The sequence below is a fragment of the Polyodon spathula genome, chromosome 5, assembly GCF_017654505.1.
Source record: "Polyodon spathula isolate WHYD16114869_AA chromosome 5, ASM1765450v1, whole genome shotgun sequence".
NCBI classification, from domain to species: domain Eukaryota; kingdom Metazoa; phylum Chordata; class Actinopteri; order Acipenseriformes; family Polyodontidae; genus Polyodon; species Polyodon spathula.
In genome coordinates this window covers 54,737,375-54,753,767 of record NC_054538.1, presented here as the reverse complement: position 1 = coordinate 54,753,767, position 16,393 = coordinate 54,737,375, and the positions used below count along the sequence as shown (strand labels likewise).

General features: G+C 38.2%; 1 protein-coding gene across 5 annotated transcripts in view; it reads left to right on the top strand.

The window, feature by feature from the left end:
- The window catches only part of LOC121316056 (RAC-gamma serine/threonine-protein kinase-like), a 176,196-nt gene that overhangs the window by 139,822 nt on the left and 19,981 nt on the right, over positions 1-16,393 (top strand). For all 5 annotated transcript variants that reach the window (XM_041250779.1, XM_041250776.1, XM_041250778.1 and 2 more), the window contains exons 5-8: positions 496-640; positions 3,089-3,220; positions 4,041-4,106; positions 6,045-6,113. In XM_041250779.1, the coding sequence (XP_041106713.1) occupies positions 496-640; positions 3,089-3,220; positions 4,041-4,106; positions 6,045-6,113 (412 nt within the window). The remainder of the gene's footprint in view (positions 1-495; positions 641-3,088; positions 3,221-4,040; positions 4,107-6,044; positions 6,114-16,393) is intronic.

Sequence of the window (16,393 nt, the reverse complement as noted above, 5' to 3'; positions counted from 1 at the left end):
GATACCAATTAAAACTGAATAAAACATCAATTTACAAGCCATCACAGATGTATTTTTAATTTCCAACTACTATGACCTTAGACACTGGGCTGCAGGGAAAGACATAAGGGAAGGTGGAAAGACTCTTGGGATCTGAGAGTGATGGAGACCAGAGCCTCAGCTGAGCAGAAAGAGAAAAGTGCCTTGGCTCAATGTTTCCCCTACTATTCATTTACTTACTAATTAGAAGTAAAAAATAGAAAGTCCTGTTTTCCTCACGCAGTAAAACTTGGCCATGATTTTTTTTTTTTTGGCATGTCATGAAAGTGGGATTTCCCTTGAGGAATAAAATAAACACAAACTATTACAATAATTTTTTGAAGTTGTAATATAGCTTAAATAATCATATTCTTAAGGGCTGTGTATATAAGCAAGGCAAGCATGTAGAGAAGTAAAGTTATTATTACTAGTGAGCTTAAGAAATGCATCCTTGTTCACTGTAGCCATGCATTTCAGGGAGGAGTGGATGGAGGCTATCCAGACAGTAGCAGACAGACTCCAAAGACAGGAAGAGGAGCGGATGAACTGCAGTCCCACCTCCCAGATAGACAACATAGGAGAGGAGGAGATGGACACTTCCACTAGCTACCTGAAACGGAAGGTAAAACATGTTAATGCTTGCACTGAGATTTTTGGGGTTTGGGTGAAGATGTAGGGAATTGAAGGCTTCTTAACAGGCCAAAATTTAAACAAGGTCGTTGTTTAAAACCGAATGCTGGCATCTTCAAAAGCACAACCTGCTGAGGGATTGGTTGAATTGCCCCTGAAGTTTCCACTGCTAGTCTGTCCTCACCACTGTCTGTAACACCTTGACCACTCCCAACTTGAGATTGTATCCAGAATAAAAAAAAAATCAAGCAATTAAGAGTATTAACTGTTTTATTCATATACACTTTTGCTGGCGTAAGGAAAAAAAAAAGTTGTATTCGTATATTTACTAGCTTTTGAGATCACACGTTGTTCTCAGGTGTTTCAAAGTGACCGCCTTTACACTGCCTAAAAAATAAAAAAAATAAATGTCATATGGTAATGACACACGCAGAAAACACCACCTGTTGTTCTGTGTATTGTTTTGCCATATTGTTACTGTATTTGAACTAACATTTGACTTAGGTTTTTAAATTTTCCTATTTTATGAAAAGTTATTTGTAGTTTTGAAAGCTGCTTTATTAAGCTGGGGTAAATGCAATACATAGAGAGAGAGAGAGAGAGAGAGAAGAGAGAGAGATACATTTTCAAAGCTATTTTCAGAAAGGAAACACACACCCAGTTACGTTACCAAGCCAGAAATACACAACATAGACTTTACATTTAGGGGTTTGTAAGTAGTCACAGGTTGTTTATTTGTTTTATAATTCTAATTGGTGTTAATGGCGAAATTAAGTAAATAGCTAGCTCTGTGTGTTCAGAAATGCAAACTAAAAGCCATATCGTCTTGCTATGGATAATGAGTAGCAAGGCTAAACATAGCTGTGGAGCAATTGTAGTATTTGAATAGTGTTTCTTTATTTGTTTATTTATTTTTATGCCACAACTGATAAACTCACATATTTCAAATTATTTTTCATAAAAATCCGTGCAACATACATGTGTGTTAAGGCTGAGTAAAAAAAAAAAGTATGTGGTTGCTGAACATTTTTCTCATTGTCAAAAAGAAATAAATGCGATCAGTGTGGTATTTTTTTGTATCATCGTTAAGCTTGGTTACCTTGTTAAACCAGGTGTGAGACTCTTGGGTCAGATGTTAAGCTGTGCAAAATCCACCTCTCTTTTTGCTAGTTCTGCTAGTTACAGTCTTGCTGTACAATGACAATGCAGAATACATTTCTCTTCCTAAAAAAATTCCCTTGGGGTCAGAGGGAGTGTCCAGCCTCCTCCACCCTTGTTCATGAGACTGGCTGCTGCTTTTTCTCTGAAACACTATTTCTCAGAAGAAATTCCTTTGTCTCCCACTTTTTATTGATCATTACTGCAATTAACAAGGGTTGGATATAATTAGCAGACTGGTCTGCAGGTAGCTCAAGGCAGCTGCTTTGCTTTGCTTTGTACTGTTTAGGGAACAGAACAACAAACATTTAGACCTCTCATGGTTTGAAAGAATATACACTGAAAATGAGTTCTGGCATTACAACAGCTGCAGTCCTGTAAAGTCAGGATGTGAAAAGCATTTCTGCAGGCAAAATAGTCCAGAATGAAATGTCAACACTTGAGAGCTGCAACACTGCTGTATATTTTAGTGATACACTGCAAAGTTACATTTAAATATTAAACATTGCTACGCTCAACATATCCTGGGACACATGCACATGAAGAATGCTATATAAGCATAATTAATATAGTATAAAACAAAAGAGCAAAATAATTTAAGCTTATAGCAGATTTTTGTCTTGTATACAGTACATGTGCATTTTAGTGCTTTGGGGGTAATGTAGGCCTAGATGTAGAAATTGGTAGAAAAAGCAGTGGTTGTCCTCTGCATATGTTTAAAAATATTAGTGATTCAATAAATAATTCATTAGATCTACCCATTGTGCACCTCCATTTGTTATTTAGGTCCAGTTTTGAAAGAAGCATGTGTTATTGTAAACATAAATTTTTATTTTAAAATACTGTATCTTGATTAAATAAATCTGTTTCCAAGCCATGTTTTCTGATAACCATCTCATAAATCAACATAAGAGTTTAGTTGCTAGGCACAGCTGTTACTAAGGTAGTTTTTTTTTTTTTTTTAATTGTTATTTATTACATTCTCATTTCCGACCTCTGAGTATGCCATAACTGTATGTCAAACATTTTTACCTATGTCTTGAATTGCTCATCTTGTTGTAATAAAACTCAGTATGAACATTCCATAGCATGTATTTTGTCAGAGTAATGGCTTCCAGCTTTTGCAAGTCATTCATAGGACATGAATTCAAAGATGCACATCAAAATGTGATTAAACTTTGCATGGGAAATCTCAAAGTTTTTCTACAAACTAAATATAGGTCATGGATTGTAATAAACTTTTTCCTAGTTTTGACACTAGTTTATTTTTTGCTTTCATCAGACAATGAATGACTTTGACTACTTAAAGCTCCTGGGCAAAGGCACTTTCGGTAAAGTCATACTTGTAAGGGAGAAGGCAAGTGGTAAATATTATGCAATGAAGATTTTGAAGAAAGAAGTCATTATTGCAAAGGTAGGTATTGATGGTTAAAACCCTCAATTTGCCACGTCAAGTTAAATGGTTTAATATATTATACTAGGACAGCTAGAAACTGTAATGAGGAAGATTCTTTATTTTAAAAAAATGCAAACAATAACTACACTGTCCTCTAAAAGTATTGGCACAGATGAATAAATGTAGAACTGGGTTATTTGTAGACCATTTTACAAATTATCTTATCTTGGTATCCCTGAATACATAACTGCCTGGTCTTCAACTAGATATGCAAATTATTTTAATGAGAAAGCCTTCTTACAAGAGCAGTGGTACCCTGAATGTAACCCATTTTTTAGGAATGACGAACGACAAGGGATGGAACATTTGGTATCCCCTCACTAATGATGTATTTTTCGAAGCAGCAAAATAGTGTTTCTACGGGATGACCGCCAAGATTCAGTGTGATTTATATGGCTTGGTTATTAACTATTTTTGAAGAGGGGGCTGTATCAGTTAAAGAGAGAGATTTTGTATCTAAAATGGGCAATACATTTAAATGTAATTGTCCGACACCCAATTCTAGATTTCGTATGTCCCAATTTTTGTGGATGGTAGTGTACATGTTTTTTTGCATTTGCTGCCATGCCATTTTTACTTGTGCTGAAAGCAGCAACTGGTGTATCCGTTGATAGATAACAGAACAAAATAATAGTATGAGCCTATTTTGTTAACTGATTATTTCAAAAAAATGCAGTTTATCTTCAGCATTAAAAACTTAGCTTGTGTTTTCAATGAATATGGTATGGTAATGATTAAGCTGTACAGACTAATGAATTGTGACCTATTTCTCCATCAGGATGAAGTGGCTCATACACTTACAGAGAGCAGAGTACTAAAAAATACTAGGCACCCATTTTTAACTGTAAGTACCTTCCTACGGAAATTCTTTGAAATGTGTTAAGAAACCCCAAACAGTGCTGTTATAGGTTGCATGTATATGGTAAACCAATAGACTAATTAATTTGAATTTAGTGAATTAAAACTGCTATAAATTCACGCCCAAACACTACTCTACATCTGTTTAAAAGTCACCACTGCTAAAATAATGACACTTCAGATGCTGCTGGGTAATACAAACACGTACCTGTTTTAGTAAAACAATTGTGAAGCATTGTTAAAGGTGCTGAAACACTTCTTTATTTCTGGAAGGAGTGCTAAAAGGCTTTTTTTCAGAACCAGTTGCAATTAATGTTGCTGTTGCTTTCTGGTGCATAATCACTTCCTGTCCTAAAATAACATTTTAAACTCCAGTTGTCTTTCTGAAGTAGGAACATAAGACTTACTGCAGATTAAGTAATTAGGTACCATGAACCAACACAGTTATACTATATATAGTAAAGATGTATGTGTCGGGAGTGCCACCCATGCTGGAAAAATAGTAAGTTCTATAATATGGTGGAATTTATTGTGTTTAATATTAATAGTTCAATGCAGTCCTTTGTAGACTAAAATCTGTGCTAGGAAAAATACATGGTAGGTTAAGAAGTGAACACTTTATGTGCAATATGCAGACTGCAATTAGACTGAAATAAACTGATTTAACTGCAAAAACTAAGATGCACATCCAAGCTACTGCACTTATTTATTTATTTATTTATTTATTTATAATTAAAGAAGATTCTCTTTACAACGCTATCATGACCACAGTCCCGCTTTTCAATAGCGGAACAGTCTCGCACCTGAAATTAAACAACATAATATCCTTAGCCCACTGTTCACAAGATTCAGGTCTCATCCTTAGGATGTGCATTATTAATACAAAAATCAATCATTGTTTCCAGAAGAATACAAGCATTGTCATGTTCACACCCAGCAGTAAGTTGTACCAGTTTTGAAAACACAAAGTTCAGGACTCATGTCTTTCCCTGAGGCAGCCAGCTGGTCCCACTGTTTCCTATTGCATGCAGATTGAGTTCTTGACCTATAAGTTAATGTGCTTTTTAACTCAAGGTTTACTGTTTGCATTTTCCTGTTGGATTTATGTTACCAGTAAGTAATCATATCTGTTAAGATATGACATTGATTTTCTTGGGCCAAAGAAGAAACAAAGACATGGCATTCTTACACTTAATATCGTACATGTGTGCATTTGGCTATATATTGTAGGCAAGTATGCCGCACTTATATTTTTGTAGACCAGAGAACCACTTAATCAGTTGTGACAAAGACAGGCACATTTTAGTTAAAGTAAGGAGAGTATCAGATTGGCACACTGTCAATTTACTTTTGGTAATTACAGCCGTGGCAGTATACATTTTAGTGTTGTATTACTGTATAATTACACTGTGTAACATTTTTTTTTGTTTGTTTTGTTCCTGGGTAGTAAGTGTTATTTCCTAATTGCTTATGCCTCAAAAGTATAGAAAATGGCTATTATTCCCCACAAACTTTGCTTTTGTGACCAGGACAGTGATATTTCAAAATATCACTATTTCCAAATATCAGTATTTACAGTATAATCGTAAATCTCGAAAAACTACTCACTTCTAAATCTTTTGTAGTCATTTTTGTATTACTTTAGTATAAATACATGTTAATTTGGATTCATATGTTGTTTTTTTCTGACTTTATGTGAACGAAAAGACACACATTTGCCCGTTTTCCCATTGGAAATAGTGATATTTTGAAATATCACTGTCCTGGTCACAAAAGCAAAGTTTGTGGGGAATAATAGCCATTTTCTATACTTTTGAGGCATAAGCAATTAGGAAATAACACTTACTACCCAGGAACACAAATTGTGTTAGACAGTGTTATGTAATCTAATTAATGTTTATTTTTTTCTTATTTTCTTTTTTAGTCCTTGAAGTATTCTTTTCAAACTAAGGATCGGTTGTGCTTTGTGATGGAGTATGTCAATGGAGGCGAGGTAAGTCATACCAGTGCTGTTTGTCTTACTATGTACTGTTTTAAAAACAGATGCGTTAATTATCATTATGTTTCAAGTGACAGAGAGGTTCAAAGTGAAGCCTTTTATATTGAGCATAATAAGAGAGATATTTAAACTGCAAAATATTTGGGGAATGAATGTCAAGTGTCTGAAGTTTTCTAATTAGGGCCCCAGATTTATTTTATGTAGCATCAAGCATTTGTACACTGGGCATTGAAGACATGCAAGAGAGAAGCATTTTAAATATATTCACGGTCACATGCTTAGCAATGGTGGCGGGGGGGATAAACAATACCACATTCCCATATAGTCAATGTTTAGCCTACGTGTGAAGTAGAACTGCTCATTTGACCTTATCTACTTGTACATGTGCAACTCCTTAACAACCAACACCATCGTAGATCTAAATTGTAGCAATGAAACAAGCTGGATTAATACATCATTTTGAGATTGTATTTCATTACAGATTTTAGCCACGTGTTAATATGCTGTGATGTATTTACCACAATATAAACATTGTAATATGGTGGGACCCCCCCCCCCAATATCATTCTATAAACAAGTTTTCTTCTCGGACTGAAATGCATTCATCTTTATAATTTCTAACTTAATATTTAACTTTTAACTTATTTTTTTTTTATCACTGTACATTTATCAAAAAGAACATTTTACTGATAGTATGGGACAATAAACCATATTTTTGTGGGGAATACTGTAATGAAAATATAGAGTTCCCTTTCAAGTACGAAATATAACCATTACCTTGTGTATTAATCCTTTGATACCGTCAAACCTGAATCGATATTTGAAAGCTGCACTGAGTGCCCGTGACACAGTCATACCTGCCCCTGAGGGCATAAAAGAGACTGCAGACACTTGAAACGTCATCATTTTTCCTTTAACCAACCTGAGAGAGAGAGATCTACGAACAGATAAGTACACATTTCCAGCAGCCTCAGAGATGAGCACAGCCGGCTCTGGCTAAAACTGGAGGGGGTTTCTACAACCAACTCACGGCTGTGCAAAGGGAGAACTTTAATAAGTCCCATCGTCAAGCACAAACTGCAAAAGCCTTGGCTAAGCTTCAGACAAAGCAGCAGCCCGAGCAATTTGCTGCCACAGGCCCATGGCCTCTTTTCAGGGTGTCACCCTGAGTACTGGTATCAATGCACCTTAGACACCTGGATGCTCAGTACTGTACAGACCGGCTATTCTCTGCAATTCAAAAATGGTCCACCTCCATTGCGGGGCATGACTACAATGTTAGTCATGGATCCATGAGACGCATTGGTGTTCTCAGGAGGTGACAGCCCTGCTGCAGAAGTGGGTTATTTGCACAGTTCATCCTCTTCACTTGGAAGAAGGTTTTTACTCCAGGTATTTCCTGGTGCCCAAGTGGATGGTGGCCTCAGACCAATCCTCAATCTCAGACAGGGCAACCCTTATCTGAGTCGACGGAGGTTCAAAATGTTAACCATGCAGCAGTTGTTGCAGTCAATAAGGCCAGGCGACTGGTTCACTACAGTGGATTTAAAAGACACTTACTTTCACATCTCAATACAATCAGAGCACAGGAAGTACCTCAGGTTCGCTTTCCAAGGGACTGCGTACGAGATTCGGGTTCTACCATTCGGCCTCTCTTTAGCCCCCTGTGCATTTTCAAAGTGCATGGAAGCTATTCCTGCCCCATGGAGACTACGGGGCATCAGAGTGCTCAATTACCTGGATGATTGACACATTTGTGCTCAACCTCCAGCGCAGGCAAGGACTATGCAGAAAACCAACTCACTCCTTCACAGACAGCCTCCTGTTTAGGAGTGTGTCTGGATTCCAAGACCATGTTGTCCACTCTGTTGGAAGACAGAGTGCAGAGAATAGCTGCTTGTCTGAAGCTTTTTCAGCTCAGCAAAAAGCTCACAGTAGTGACGTTTCAGCGGCTCCTGGGCTCGATGGCAGCAGCTTCCCAGACCCTCCTCTTGGGTCTTCTGCACATGTGCCCTCTCCAAGGCTGGTTCAACAGCAGGGTTTTTCAACCCACACTGAACTGCAGCCATCTGCTGACAGTGTCTCGGCACTGCTGCAGGCACTATCCTGGTGGACACAGCCTGCTCACCTACGCTTAGGCGTAGCACTGGGCAGTGTTACCAGGAGAGAGGTTGTCACCACAGATGCGTCCAGCCTTGGATGAGGCACCGTGCAGAATGGCAGGAGAGTGCAAGGAGTATGGAGACCCCCATGGCAGGGTTTCCATATAAATGTTCTGGAACTGCAGACAGTGTTTCTAGCCTTGCAGAATTTTTTACAGGAGGTGCAGGGCAGACATGCGGACAGAAAACACTACATGAAACCATACATAAACCACCATGGTGGCCTCATGTCCCCCAATCTCCACCGGGTTGCCCACAAGCTATTGCTTTGGGCACACCATCATCCCCTTTCACTGTGGCAGTACATCTTCCCGAGGTGACAAATATGGCAGTCCCCAGTGCCTCAGAATGGAGACTTCACCCAGAAGTGGTGAGCCTCATTTGGAAATGGTTTGGGAGAGCACAGTTGGACAGGTTTGCCTCCCAAGAATCGTCCCATTGCCCCCTTTGGTTCTCAATGACGGGAGCTGGCAAGAGATGCCTTGGAGGCAGCTTCTGTATGCCTTTCCTCCACTCGCAATGTTCCTACTGTGCTTAGAAAAGATCAGGCAGGACCAGGCCAGGATGTTATTAGTAGCCCCTAATTGGCCCACAAGACTGGTTTTCAACCCTGATACAGCTCCTGAGAGGCTAGCCGTGGAGTACAGAAAAACAGCGACCTGCTCAGTCAGGCGCAGGAGATGTTGTGGAACACTGAGCCTGCAGCTCTGGGTCTGGCCCCTGGCTTTTTAAGTCTACAGAATGCCAGAGTGCAATCCACACGTTCCTAGTATGGGTACAAGTGTGACATTTTTCAAATGTGGTGCCTGCCTAAGGGATTAGACCCTACAACCTGTCCCATAGCAGTTATACTATAGTTTTTACAGGACCTATTTGATGATTTAAAGGTCTATTTGGCAGCCATTTCAGCTTGTCATGTTAAAATTGATTCAGTCTCCCCAGGAGCTCATTTCCTGGCGGGGACAGTTTTTAAAGGGTGCTCTGCAGCTTCGACCACCTATTGAAGGACACTGTCCATCATGGGGGCTTAATGTGATGCTGGAAGTGCTTATGAAGCCTCCCTTTGAGCTGCTGCATTCAGCATAGTTGAAATATTTATCAATGAAAGTGGCTTTCTTGCTCGCTGTTACATCTGCAAAGCGGGTGAGTGAGATGAAAGCTTTTTCAGTTGCAAAAGCCTACTTAATTTTTGCAGAAGCCAGGGTGAAAGTCACACTTTGCACTAATCCTGCTTTTTTGCCAAAAACCCCTTAGCATTCCACATGAACCAGACGGTGGAGCTTGAGGCTTTTTATTCGCCTCCTTTCCAGTGTGACAGAGTGGCAGCTCCATACGCTTTGCCTAGTGCAGACACTAGTGTATTATGTGGACAAGACCAAAAGTTGGAGGCAGTCTGAACAGATTTTTTATCTGTTATGGGGCTAAGTCCCATGGGAAAGCTCTGTCTAAACAGAGGCTATCAAATTGAATCACACATACAGTTCAGGCTGCACCCCCTCCAGAGAAGCTCATCACCCATTCTACCAGGGGCATGGCAACTCCATGGGCTTTATTTCAGGGGGCAACTGTCAGAGACATTTGCGTTGCAGCGGTGTGGGCTACGCCTCACACTTTTACGCTGTTCTATTGGCTGAATGTCATGGATCCACAAAACCCTGGTTTGAAACAAGAGTGTTAAGGACGGCCTCGAGCTCGACCCTTGCAGCATAAAATTATAGGTAATGATTACATTTCTGTTTCAGGGAACGAGGGTTATAGCCTAATGTTTTCTTACCTGTGCCCTTGACCAGATAATCCATGATGTCACCCCACTGATGGTCTGACCAACCCCCACGATCTCCACTCCACACAGTTGCTGGCAGCTTGTACGGGCATTTTTCAAGCCCAGCCAAGCACAATTTGGACTCATACCTCTTTTTAGTTGTAACATCAATGGTTTCCATATAATCCTAGGACATTTCTGTCTGTTCTGTAGAGGAAAATTGAGTTCCTTCGAGTACAGAAACCCGTGATGGTGTGCTGCCTGCTTTTGTTTTTTCCCTCCAAGAATGGCATTCGCGTGTTGCTAGGCATTATGTCACTCCATGACATGGACTCTGCATTTAGGATATTCATTTAAGACCGCTGACTTTACTAGGTGCCTCAGTGTGTATTAGAAGTACTGCTTACTGAAACCAGACGGTGTCACAGAACCAGCAGAAGAGCTGCACAGGAGAGCGAGAAGAAGTCAGGGATAGAGTATTTTGGACCAGGCAGACGTTACTAGGGCTGTGTGAGGAGGAGGTAATAACAAGATACAGATTGAGTACAGATCATACTAGCCTTATGTGTAGGGCACTGGAAAATTCACAATATCACGAATTTCACAGAAATTAACTCTTCACCTCTCCTGTTAATTTCATACTTTTATCAAGTGGAAGCAGTGCTACATTAGCAGTACATGCTCTGGTGTCAATGCCATGCATTTGTTTACTAGGGCAACAGGGTCAAACAAATACCAGCTTCAAGACTGGTGAATTCCTAATACTGTACAATGAGGTAACATGAGAGTCAGAAACAGGAACTGTACATTGGTTGTTTAGATAGTGCTGATTTATTAGCTTGCAGTGTATGATTAACATTAAAAATGCAGATAGCTGACAAATAAAAAAAAAAGCTCAATTAATTTCAACAGAAGATTGCGTTCAGAGCTACAAAAGAGGACATTGCATGCAGATGGTGGGATTCTGTTTTGCTCAACTTGTAATGTGCCTTTGGATCATTTAAGAAAAGGTACTATTGACAAGCATCTTGACAGCCCAGTACACAAAAACAAGAAAATCAAACTTGAAGTTCAGGCTAAACAATTACCAAACAGGTCAAAATCACAGGATTGTTTAAAAAGAGCACAGAAAGTGGAGCAGCACGTAATGTCAACACGTTTGAATTAGTGGAAGCCCTTGTGCAGTGAACATACCGATACAACAGCTGGTCAATGAAGTATTATAAAGTTTTTTAATGAAAAAATCCAGAATTGTGGAGCTGTGACACAGTGAAGAGAGTATCTCCCTAAAGTGCATGCAGCACACAAATAACATTTAAATGGTAAAATGAATGAGTCTGAGTCTGTTTGCGTTATATGCGACGAGGCCACTTATAATCGATGAAACTGTATTTTGTACATTATTTTTATCCCACAGAGTTTTACAACTGTGAATTCAGAGGAACTTACTGTTTACTTAGTAGATATTACTTGGCTCTAACCACAAAACAGTAGGTCAGAATATCATTAAGGTGCTTGTGGAGAACGGCATTGATTTGCGCCTACCCTTTGTAATACTAGACAATGTAACAGAGGGAGAAACACTAGCTGTTTATGTCTATGCTTTATTATTTATTTATTTATTTATTTATTTATTTATTTATTATTAGCAGACTCCCTTACCCAGGGTGTCTTACAGTTGTATACAAAATAAAATACATATCAAGAATTGCAGTACAATTAAGAGCAAGATACAAAATACAGTGACTTTAGTCATAATAAGAGCAAATACAAAACACAGTGTTGATAGTTACATCATGGTTAGAGACGAGTGTAGATGAAATACAAAATACTACAGCTTGGATTAAGTGCAGAATTAAATACAGTAAAACAGCGAGCAGATAAGCTAAAATCAGAGGCAGAGTGCTATACTGTCCAGAACAAAAGAGTTGAGTTTTACATGTGTTGAGTGCTTAGTCATATGTAATGTTTTTTCTATTATTATTTTTTTTAGGTTGATAGGCCCCAGTGGCATACATGATATTATATCATTTACTAATAATTTGACAGTATCTGTGGTTTTAAAACATAAAACTGTTTTAAATTATTATTATTATTTTTTTTTTTTACAAAGCTTTGGTTTTGTCATTTCATATTTGCAGCTAACGTTTCTCCTGTGTTTAATATTTTGGGATTAAAGGCAGCAAAATAGGCTATGGGAATTACACGGTCATTGTAGTTAATGTGTCAACATACAGTTTAAAGGTGTACAAAACTCAAATGTTGCTGAATATGCCATTCAAGGTTGTTTTTAAAAAATTTGTTTTGTCTGCTTGTTACTTTTTTTTTTTGCAGCCAACACAGACCGTTTTAAACAACTCTTGTTTCCAGCAGAAGTTGGTTATATTTTATATAGTCACCATGCATGTGTGATATTTAAGTAGGCTATGCTTAAAATAGCTGGAAAATGTACAAGATATACAAAAGAAACTGTAAATGTTCTATAAATGAATGCACACAGAATGCAAGTTGAGGTGCAGTCATAAATACAAGCAATCAAATGGCATCTAATGTTAAAGTGATGTTTTGCCAAACACCTTTTGAAATGTTAATAGTGAAACTTCAATTGAATAAGTGAATGCTTTTCTGACTTTTGATTAATGTTACAAAATAAGTCAGAGGGAGATCGAATATTTATTTGATTTGCAGACTTAAACATCAATGTTCTGCTTTGACTGTCTCGCTGTGATTTGGGACAAGACCCCCGCCCTCCTTCTATGAAGCGCATTTATATTGTCCTTAATGTTTCATTGAAGTTAATGTTCGCACTGATTCACCACCAAAAAACCTTTCATAATTCCCCACCACTTCTTCTGCTACATTTAGCTCCTGGTCTGTAAACTTTAGATTCCTCACTCTGTCCTTGGTTGCTGTCATTGTGACAGACTCAGAACTGTACTTACCTTTTCTTTCGAGCACCCTATATATATATATATATATATATATATATATATATATATATATATATATATATATATATATAATACAGTGTGTGTAAACCTCATGCATAATTCCGTGTGTGATTGCTTTATTTGTGCTTTAGAGCTACCGCTGGTTCATTTTTGCATGCAGTGTGGCTTCCCCCTGGTCATTTACCTCCGCTTAGTGAATGAGGCCCAAACTGTTTAAAGCAGTAAAACAGTTTGCTGTTCTTTTTTCTTCATTAAATTGCCTCAGTGAAACTACAGCTTCCTGCCTATTCTCTCTCAAAAATACATTAAAATCCAATTAAACACTGTTCAGAAGTTTTGCAAACAGTTCCTTTTTTAATGGACAGTAAAGCATTGTTTTTTCATGTTTTTTCTTTTTCTTTGATGTTTAGTTAAAACACACGTAGTTAAAATGTTAGGTGATGCTGTATGTGTTTTAATAATCAAACTATGCTTGTAACTGCAGATACACACTGCAAAGGGAAATGAAAAAAGATTTAGTCTTAAACATTTTAGCTGATGCACTTTGTCTGAGGAGAAAACAGAAAAGTAGCATGCAGAAAACAGTAGTTCTTCGGTGTCAGTCGGTTTGTTATTTAACTGCATACATTGGAAAACAGGCAAAAACAAGGTTTCATCCCATGGTCTCTGTGTGTACCTCTTTTTAAAACAGGAAAATGTAAGGGTTGCAAAGGGCGAATGTTTTGGAGATTTGTACTAGATACAGTAATCCTTTGAAATACCCATTTGAAAAGATCAATCAATTATTCAGATTTACTAATCAGTAGATTCAATAATTAATCATTAGAAACTAGTTGAAACACCCCTAATTATGTGCATGTGATATTGTAATGCTTACAATTGAGTGCATTAGTGGATTGAAATATTGTATATTTTGATGCACTTATTAGGTAGCAGAGTAGGTCTAATTAGAAGCAACCTTTTCCTCATATAGCAAGCCTTGTGTGCTGCTTATACAAAATGCTGTTCAAAAATTATGCCATTGCATCAAAGACTGTTCATCCTATTTACCTCGGATTTACAGTACATATAGGCAGCAGGGTTTTTTAATGAAAGGTATTTTTAGTGCATCTGGTTGACTTTTGTCAAGTTAACTCTGTTCATCTTCTGCTTGTCTGCTAGTGGGAATCCCTAAATTCGATTTACTAATTTAATCAAACATCTGCTGGCAGAAGATAACTCGTTAAAGGGAGGGGTGTTGGGTTGCCATCCTCAGAGCAGCTCCGATCAGTACTTTTACAGCAGTGCAATCCCAGGTTTTGTTGTTGCGGCTGCTGCTGTTTTGTGAATAAATATCTCTGTGGATATTAACACAGCTTGTAGAAAGATAACTATACCAAAACATATTATTTATCGAAGAAACCTCATATCTGGCTCAATATATGACTCCAAGTTAATTTTGTATTTTCCAATAGAGCAAATGTTTACTGTCTAAGCATTAAAGTGTTTTTGTTACATGCTATACATCTACCACAAAAGGAAAATATCTAGTGTGTGTGTGTGTGTCTATATATATATATATATATATATATATATATATATATATATATATATATATATATACACACACACACACAGCTCTGGAAAAAATTAAGAGACCACTGCAAATTTCTTCTTAAATCAGCATCAACACGGGCACACCTCATTCTACTGAATGAGGTACTGATTAGGGGACCACCTGAACCAAATCTTATTTAACGAGAAAAAGTATAAAAACCACTCCTGTGGTCATCACTGTCCTCTTGCAATAGGACCAGCTGGATGGCAAAACAGTGCTAGTAGTACCGCAAAAGTAATTGGAATCAAAAAATAACTATTGACCATGCCCAAAGAGTTGAAAAGGAAAGTTTTGAGTAAGGAAAAGAAGGGTTCAATTCTGGCTTTACTGGCAGAGGGATACAGTGAGCGTCGGGTTGCTTCCATCCTTAAAATTTCAAAGACGGCGGTTCATAAGAACAAGATCAAGCAGCACACATTGGGGACAACAAAGATACAGACCGGCAGAGGGCATAAACGATTCTCCACTGACCGGGATGACTGCCAACTCATTCGAATGTCACTCAGCAACCGTAGGATGACATCAAGTGACCTACAAAAAGAATGGCAAACGGTAGCTGGGGTGAAGTGCACGGCGAGGATGGTCCAAAACAGGCTCCTAGGGGCAGGGCTGAAGTCATGCAAAGCTAGAAAAAAGCCCTTCATCAATGAGAAGCAAAGAATAGCCAGGCTGAGGTTTGCAAAAGACCATAAGGATTGGACCGTAGAGGACTGGAGTAAGGTCATCTTCTCTGATGAGTCCAATTTTCAGCTTTGCCCAACACCTGGTCGTCTAATGGTTAGACGGAGACCAGGAGATGCCTACAAACAACAGTGTCTCGCACCCACTGTGAAATGTGGTGGAGGATCGGTGATGATCTGGGGGTGCTTCAGCAAGCCTGGAATCGGGCAGATTTGTCTTTGTGAAGGACGCATGAATCAAGCCAAGTACAAGGTTGTCCAGGAAGAAAACTTGCTTCCTTCTGCTCTGACAATGTTCCCCAGCTCTGAGGATTGGTTTTTCCAGCAGGACAATGCTCCATGCCACACAGCCAGGTCAATCAAGGTGTGGATGGAGGACCACCAGATCAAGACCTTGTCATGGCCAGCCCAATCTCCAGACCTGAACCCCATTGAAAACCTCTGGAATGTGATCAAAAGGAAGGTGGATGGTCACAAGCCATCAAACAAAGCCGAGCTGCTTGAATTTTTGCACCAGGAGTGGCATAAAGTCACCCAACATCAATGTGAAAGACTGGTGGAGAGCATGCCAAGACGCATGAAAGCTGTGATTGAAAATCAGGGTTATTCCACCAAATATTGATTTCCGAACTCTTCCTAAGTTAAAACATTAGTATTGTGTTGTTTAAAAATGAATCTGAACTTATTTTCTTTGCATTATTCGAGGTCTGACAACACTGCATCTTTTTTGTTATTTTGACCAGTTGTCATTTTCTGCAAATAAATGCTCTAAATGACAATATTTTTATTTGGAATTTGGGAGAAATGTTGTCAGTAGTTTATAGAATAAAACAAAAATGTTCATTTTACCCAAACACATACCTATAAATAGTAAAACCAGAGAAACTGATAATTTTGCAGTGGTCTCTTAATTTTTTCCAGAGCTGTATATATATATATATATATATATATATATATATATATATATATATATATATATATATATATATATATATATATGGTAGACTGACGATCTGAATAGCAGTCTTCCACTGTAAAGATTTTAATAAAAGCCATTGATTTAGTTTATTGCAAATTTGAAGTAAAAACATAAAATAAAAATTGAATTGAGATCTCTTTTAA